We start from the raw sequence: 8,793 nt of genomic DNA, 5'->3' as shown, positions 1-8,793 counted from the left end.
GTTTGCTCATATGAGTCCCATGTTGTAAGTTAAAACCCACCTACAAGCATGTGATGGCTAGGCTACGTTCAAATTGTGTCCACCTCAATTCCTGGCAGTTTGCTTCCTGCTGCTGCACTGGCAAGTGTCAGTGGATTCCGCATTTAGTGAGACACACTGTATGAGACCGCTGACAAGATGATGGAATAATGCGCCTGATAATTGCTACAATACATACACTCCATGTACAGCAGGTTTGGGTGGTTGATAATGACCCATTATCACTCCAAATGAGGATTTGTCTGAGAAATAAACGAATAATAACAGAACACAAGTGAAAGGAAACAATGAAGAATTGGGAAGCAAGAATCTTATCTCCTTTTCGGTCCTCAAACATTAATACTCTACTGTTTTTTCTTAAAAAATATATATATAAAGGCCAAAGAGCTGATTACTTATCAAAAGTATTATGAATCTTGTACTTCTTTCTGGGTATCTTGCATTAAAAGAGTGAAGACGAGTCTCACATCTAATAATATATTTAAAATTAAAAATACAAAACAATTAAATATCAAACAATTTAATGAAAAAACAATCATATACACATTGAGTCAAAAGTATGCTTCCAAACTATGTGTGTATTCCTCGATCAAAAATAGGAAAAAATGTTTTTATGAACATGTGGCCTCAAAAGCTTATTTTTCAAAATAACAGCTAAATATAAGTTTCAATGTATGCAATTATTGCCAAGTATAAGGACAGGGATGTTTCTTTGTAACACATGCTCAAAGGTTGCTCCTCCATTCTCAACACATGCCCGAGCACGATGCACACAACAGGGTTTCTTCGAATCATCAGGCACGCATTCTGCCAGTACAATCACATACCTTGTAAACATACTTTTGACTCACTCTATATACATATATATATATATATATATATATATATATATACATGAAAAGGCTACATAGCTGATTACTTACAAAGAGATTTAAGAACCATGTACTTCTGGGTATGTGGCATTAAAGAGTAAACATGAGTCTTATCTAACTATATACACAGTGCGGCAACTGGAAAACGGGACTGCTGCTGGAAAAAAATTATGGTTCCATGTATGAGCAATCTGAGCATTGTAATTCAAAGTAGCTTTCTCCTGCACCTACACGCTACACACAACGACGATGAAGCAAATGAGAGGAAAGGCGGATGGCCGTGTCTGGAATTCTGTTCAGTACTCTCATTACAGCCCTTTAAATGGTGTACACGTTATCAAATAACAGCCTTTCAGTGGTGCTTTGAGTTTTGGAAACAAAAATAAGTCACACGGTGCTAAGTCTGGTGAATATGGTTGCTGCGATAATACACAGACTTTTTTGGTGACCAAAAACTCCCTAACAATGAGAGCCTTATGGCTCGGCACTTTGTCTTGCAACAGGAACCAACTTCCGTCTTCTCGATACTGAGGCCATACACGACGGATTCTCTGAAGCAAACGTTTCAAAATGTCCAGATAGTTGGCAGCAGTAACTGTCTCGCCACTGGGTATGAACACTTTGCGCACAATTCCCTCACTGTCGTAGAAAATGGTTATCATTGTTTTGATTTTTAATCTTTCTTGACTTGGGGAGAGTTTGCCGACTTCCACTCCGCAATTTGTAGCTCTGTTTCGGGGTCGTACTGGAAACATCACGTCTCGTCACCCGTAATGATCGAATTCAGGAAGTTGGGTTTGTTTTCAGTGGCATGAATGAGTTCCCTGCAGTGTTCAACTCAGAGCTGTGGTTGATCGTCTGTTAATGAATGTGGAACAAACCGTGCAAGACCTTACATTTTTTTCAAATCCTAAGTTATTATTTGTCGAATGGTTTCCTTATTAACGCACAGATCATCTGAAATCATTCGAAGCATTGCACATCGATCATTGGTGATTATTTCTCGCACCTTTTCAATCAACTTTGGCGTTCAAATCGTTTTTGCTGGTCTAGGATGTTCGTTTTCCACTGACTCTCTTCCATGGCAGAAACGGTTATGCCACTCAAAAACACATGTATGAGACAAACAATTATCTCCGTACACTTGCTTCATCATTCAAAACGTTTCCGTGGCACTTTTGCCCAGCAGAACACAAAATTTGATGTTCGATCTTTGTTCCACTCTTGCTTCACAACACACACACAAGAGAAACGTCTACTTCAGCTCACACAACCTTCTCAAATGGTGGCAATGTATGAAGACATTCAGAGTGTAGATGTAGGAGAAAGCTACTTTGAAAATACAATGCTCAGATTGCTCATATGGAACCATAATTTTCTTCCATCACCAGTCCCGTTTTCTTTTTATCTAACTATATATTTGAAAATAAAAATATAACACAATTAAATATCCAACAATTTAATGAAAAACAATCATAAACACATTGAGTCAAAAGCATGCTTTCAAACTGTGTGTATTCCTCGATCAAAAATAGGAAAAAATGTTTTTATGAACATGGGGCCTCAAAAGCTTATTTTTCAAAATAATAGCCAAAAATAAGTCTCAATGAATGCCTTTAAAGCCAAGTATAAGGACAGGGATGTTTCTTTGTAACAGATGCTCAAAGGTTGCTCCTCCATTCTCTACACATGCCCGAGCACGATGCATACAACAGGGTTTCCTCGAAACATCAGGCACGCATTCTGCCAGTACAATCACATACTTTGTAAACATACTTTTGACTTAATCTGTATATATATATATATATATATATATATATATATATATATATATATATATATATGAAAAGGCTAACAAGCTGATTACTTACAAAGAGATTTAAGAACCATGTACTTCTGGGTATATGGCATTAAAGAGTAAACATGAGGCTTCTCTAACTATATATTTGAAAATAAAAATATAACACAATTAAATATCAAACAATCATATACACACTGAGTCAAAAGTATGCTTCCAAACTGTGTGTGCATTAATCGATCAAAAATTGGAAAAATGTTTTGAAGAACATGTGGCCTCAAAAGCTTATTTTTCAAAATAATAGCCAAAAATAAGTCTCAATGAATGCCTTTAAAGCCAAGTATAAGGACAGGGATGTTTCTTTGTAACAGATGCTCAAAGGTTGCTCCTCCATTCTCTACACATGCCCGAGCACGATGCATACAACAGGGTTTCCTCGAAACATCGGGCACGCATTCTGCCAGTACAATCACATGCTTTGTAAACATATTTTTGACTCACTCTGTATACATATATATATATTTGAAAAGGCTAAATAGCTAATTACTTACAAAGAGATTTAATACCATGTACTTCTGGGTATATGGCATTAAAGAGTAAACACAAGTCTTATCTAACTATATATTTGAAAATAAAAATACAACACAATTAAATATCAAACAATTTAATGAAAAACAATCATATACACACTGAGTCAAAAGTATGATTCCAAACTATGTGTGCATTCCTCGATCAAAAATTGGAAAAATGTTTTGAAAAACATGTGGCCTCAAAAGCTTATTTTTCAAAATAATAGCCAAAAATAAGTCTCAATGAATGAATTTAAAGCCAAGTATAAGGACAGGGATGTTTCTTTGTAACAGATGCTCAAAGGTTGCTCCTCCATTCTCTACACATGCCCCACCACGATACACAAAACAGGGTTTCCTCGAATCATGAGGCATGCATTATGCCAGTACAATCACATACTTTGTAAACATACTTTTGACTCACTCTGTATACATATATATATATATTTGAAAAGGCTAAATAGCTGATTACTTACAAAGAGATTTAATACCATGTACTTCTGGGTATTTGGCATTAAAGAGTAAACACAAGTCTTATCTAACTATATATTTGAAAATAAAAATACAACACAATTAAATATCAAACAATTTAATGAAAAACAATCATATACACACTGAGTCAAAAGTATGCTTCCAAACTGTGTGTGCATTCCTCGAACAAAAATAGGAAAAAATGTTTTTATAAACATGTGGCCTCAAAAGCTTATTTTTCAAAATAATAGCCTAAAATAAGTCTCAATTAATGCTTTTAAAGCCAAGTATAAGGATAGGGATGTTTCTTTGTAACAGATGCTCAAAGGTTGCTCTTCCATTCTCTACACATGCCCGAGCACGATGCACAGAACAGGGTTTCCTCGAAACATCAGGCACGCATTCTGCCAGTACAATCACATACCTTGTAAACATACTTTTGACTCACTCTGTATACATATATATATATGAAAACGCTACATAGCTGATTACTTACAAAGAGATTTAATACCATGTACTTCCGGGTATATGGCATTACAGAGTAAACACAAGTCTTATCTCACTATATATTTGAAAATAAAAATACAACACAATTAAATATCAAACAATTTAATGAAAAAGAATCATATACACACTGAGTCAAAAGTATGCTTCCAAACTGTGTGTGTATTCCTCGAACAAAAATAGGAAAAAATGTTTTTATAAACATGTGGCCTCAAAAGCTTATTTTTCAAAATAATAGCCTAAAATAAGTCTCAATTAATGCTCTTAAAGCCAAGTATAAGGATAGGGATGTTTCTTTGTAACAGATGCTCAAAGGTTGCTCTTCCATTCTCTACACATGCCCGAGCACGATGCACAGAACAGGGTTTCCTCGAAACATCAGGCACGCATTCTGCCAGTACAATCACATACCTTGTAAACATACTTTTGACTCACTCTGTATACATATATATATATGAAAACGCTACATAGCTGATTACTTACAAAGAGATTTAATACCATGTACTTCTGGGTATATGGCATTAAAGAGTAAACACAAGTCTTATCTAACTATATATTTGAAAATAAAAATACAACACAATAAAATATCAAACAATCATATACACATTGAGTCAAAAGTATGCTTCCAAACTGTGTGTGTATTCCTCGATAAAAAATTGGAAAAAATGTTTTTATGAACATGTGGCGTCAAAAGCTTATTTTTCAAAATAATAGCCAAAAATAAGTCTCAGTGAATGCCTTTAAAGCCAAGTATAAGGACAAGGATGTTACTTTGTAGCAGATGCTCAGAAGTTGCTCCACAATTCTCTACACATGCCCGAGCACGATGCACACAACAGGGTTTCCTCGAAACTTCAGGCATGCATTATGCCAGTACAATCACATACTTTGTAAACATACTTTTGACTCACTCTGTATACATATATATATATGAAAAGGCTAAATAGCTGATTACTCACAGAGATTTAAGAAACATGTACTTCTGGGTATTTGGCATTAAAGAGTAAACACGAGTCTTCTCTAACTATATCTTTGAAAATAAAAATTCAACACAATTAAATATAACGAAGTAACTAACTATATGATTTGGGAACCCAAAGGTTCATCATTTAATAAAACAAAGACCTCGACCAGACCCAGTACTGTGCCAACTAATCCAAACTCCTTCAGCTCGTATCTCCCACACATCCCAACTAACAATATACTCCCATGTATATCTAGGTCTCCGAGCGCTCTTCCCCTCAGGCTTCTTCATCTGATGCTCTGGAAGAGATCCAACACTGATGATTTCTTCTCCTGAAACAAGAGATGAAAATCACATGAAACATTTTTATTAATGTCCACAAATGTAACCTTAAAAAAATGTTAACATTACAAGATACAAGTTTCCCCCTCCCAATGAATGAGTTAAACATCTTACCTTCTGTGAACGATCTCTATCAAATACTTTCCAGAAGTGCAGTGTCTCATCCCCAGCCCCAGTTACGATGTCTTCTCCATCTGGAGACACAGCAACATAAGGCACTGCAGATGAATGGCCAGTGAGACTTGCTACCTGGGACATGCGGGGATATCTCCAAATACGTATATGGTTCTTCAACGTATCGTGGGTGCTAACCTACAACAAAAAATTAAATTTCCACAAGAAATGGAATTAAAAGTAACAATCTGGAATAACATCCATACCAAATTCCATGAAAATTTGTCAGCCATTCTCATTTAACAGGTAATGATGCGAACAATGACACAGCCAATGACATCATCAGTTAATGCACAGGATAATGGATATTGGCGTCACTGTAGATCGTAATCCAGATACCTCACAACTTGTACCATGTCATGTTGGTATTACAGATTGCAGAGTACAATTACGGAGTACTTTACATGCCAAGTGTCTAGAGTTGTAAGTGTATGGAAGTACAAAGAAAACTTATCAGGTCCTCTATACGGACTCAAACATGCCTAGACAACACGTATTGGTACATCGCATGCACCAAAGGTATTCTAGGAAAAGGAAAATACAGCTCATCATTTAAATGTTTCTGGTTCACAATGTCTCCAGGGATGATCTTTTCAGGCCTCTGCCAACTCTGGGCAAGTCTAGAATCTCCTGTTCACAACAGAGCAGATTCCATTACCCCAAACAAAACGGTGATTACTAAGAGGGGCCCTAAAGTTTACTGAGTGCTCTGAACCACAGTGGGGGGTACGGTATACTCCATTTCCCAAGAATTTATTTTTGGAAAATGTGAAGACATCAGTTCATAAGGAAAATCTGAGAGATGTGGATGATTGAAAACCCTGTTAATTCCTCTGTAAACGACAAGTATTAACCTAATGAAAACTTATTCGATGTAAAGCTGGCCCTTTTACACTGCCAACATAGGGTGAAGGTAAGGAACCGTCCCAAGTGGAGCAACTCGCAGTTATAATTTTATGGTTGGATTAAGTGCAATCTTCACCAAAGTACAAATGTACAGATTTTATAAATTATGTCTGAAGCAAATGGAATTTCAAAATTATTTTTGCCTATCTTAAGGAGTTCACAATATATATTTCAATTTAATCTTCTATTTTACAAACACTTAACTATCCACAAAAAAAATAAAAATACAATTCTTACTTCTATCAACAATATCGTTCCAAGAACAAATTGCAGATCACATCGACATGCAAGGAACTTACCAGTTCAGAGGAATGTTTAGACCAGATAAGATTACAGACTTGAGATCCAGTGTCCACAAACTGCTTTGGTTGTCCTGTGAGTGTGTTCCAGAAACGAATACACCGATCAGCTCCACCGCTAGCCAAGAGTCCACGTTGTTGTGGGGACCAGGCAATAGCTGTAAAATAAAATTTATTTGAGTATATTACTACATTGTGTGCACATGATCATCAGCATGGTACAAGATTCCGCATAAAATATTAACATAAACAAATAGAACAGAGAAGGCAACTACGAGAAACATGAAGAAATTTACTTTGCAAATTATGAATGCTGCACAGAACAGTGAAATCAATGGCATCCAAAGAATATGAGCACCATGTTGGAGAAACTATGAACTTGTATCAGTTATATTACGCTCTTCTCAATTTTCTGTTCCAGCACTCAATTATGAATCATGTGAAGCAGCAAATACTATAGACAGTACAGGGGAAAAGAAATGCATTTTCATATTTTTTTTGTGTGTGTGTGTGTGTGTGTGTGTAGAGATGATCTGGAGTATTTCAATTTATGCTAAGGGCATGGTATGATGGCATTCCACAAAATTTGCTCCTATTCATTTTCAATCAACCCCTTCCACAATCAATATCGTTTTGAAAACATGAACCAAAACATAACATTCTTGTTATTTCACATTAGGAATATATCCACAAAAATGTGATGTAAGGGCAATGATTGGAACCGATTCTTCCAGCAGTTATGGTTTTAAGTGCATCATTTTCTTGCAGCAAAGCCTGCAAAAACATGTGACAATATAATAACAATATTTACTCACTTCATAGAATCTTATTTTAATATGTCACAAATGTGGATGATAAACACAATGATTCCTACCTTTCACTGCTGCCAAATGCTGCTTGTAAGTCTGGACAGGTGAGTCTGAATGGAGATTCCAAATACTGAGACGACTGTCACTGCCACCGGATGCCAGGCTCTGCTTGTCTGGAGACCACTTCAAGCCGCAAACCTTTATTTATAGTAATTGAAATTGATGACAATAATTTTAAAACATACTTTTCAGCAATAATTATAATACAATGAATAAAAGTTACAACTACTGAAATAATAGAAATATTTAGAAGTTATAACCGCTATTATTATAATAGAAAGTAGGAAAAATTAAAAATCTGCTGTTGTGAAAGGTTATGTCACAAGACACAGCTCACCCTCTTCTGTATGGTACTAAGAAGTATTGAAACGCAGGTATCAGAATCTAACAAATTTCACAAAAGTAGCTTTATCAAATGAATAAGAAACTACAGTACCATTACAAATTAAACCAGTTCATTTTAAAAGACGGAACATTAAGAGAATCAAGGCAATGACACACACACATAGTCAATGTAGGAAAGCACTTAAAACACAAAGCTACTTACCTAATTACATCAATTAGTCCAAAGATTTCTACAAATTAATTTATATATCCCGTGTATGTTTACGAACTTTGAATATTACAAATTTCAGTAAAAAAGAGGAAAGGCATTCCGTCTCAACTCAGAAAGCTGTTAGAGACAAAAGAGTATCACCAATGCAGTAACGATGTCACCTACCCCTGCCATTATGCATATCACTAAATAACACAAGAATGCAGAGGTGCCAATAGGTGTATTTCGTTCACATAATTCAGCAAAGGAATCATTTATTACCTGGCTATATTGTTTTATTCTACAAATTAGTAAAAGCGTTGAGAGGGGATCCCGATTTTGCATAAATCATTTCACCTTAAGATATGAACTGCTAGCGAGGATACGTTAAAATGAACAAGGCTCACAGGAAACGTTTTAGAATAACGCAGGTTACCAATACTGAAATTTT

General features: G+C 35.6%; 1 protein-coding gene across 2 annotated transcripts; it reads right to left on the bottom strand.

The window, feature by feature from the left end:
* Nucleotides 1–500: 500 nt before the first annotated feature.
* LOC147873616 (fizzy-related protein homolog) lies at nucleotides 501–8,752 on the bottom strand. Of its 2 annotated transcripts, none has more exons than XM_087350055.1 (5): nucleotides 8,625–8,752; nucleotides 7,813–7,945; nucleotides 6,939–7,096; nucleotides 5,674–5,808; nucleotides 501–5,549 (listed from the first exon to the last, which is right to left on the bottom strand). In XM_087350055.1, the coding sequence occupies exons 1-5, from the start codon at nucleotides 8,685–8,687 to the stop codon at nucleotides 5,505–5,507; spliced, it is 534 nt and encodes a 177-aa protein (XP_087206181.1). In that variant the 5' UTR covers nucleotides 8,688–8,752; the 3' UTR covers nucleotides 501–5,504. The 2 variants fall into 2 exon arrangements, with proteins under 2 accessions (XP_087206181.1, XP_087206180.1); XM_087350054.1 differs by having other exon boundaries at nucleotides 5,674–5,871; nucleotides 8,625–8,748.
* Between the last annotated feature and the right edge of the window lie 41 nt (nucleotides 8,753–8,793).

This window comes from Zootermopsis nevadensis, unplaced genomic scaffold, assembly GCF_977971745.1.
Source record: "Zootermopsis nevadensis isolate Lab colony 2312 unplaced genomic scaffold, Znev_1.0 Znev_ptg000017l, whole genome shotgun sequence".
Lineage (NCBI taxonomy): Eukaryota > Metazoa > Arthropoda > Insecta > Blattodea > Termopsidae > Zootermopsis > Zootermopsis nevadensis.
Note: the sequence above shows the minus strand (reverse complement) of the source record. Positions and strands in the feature narration are given on the sequence as shown.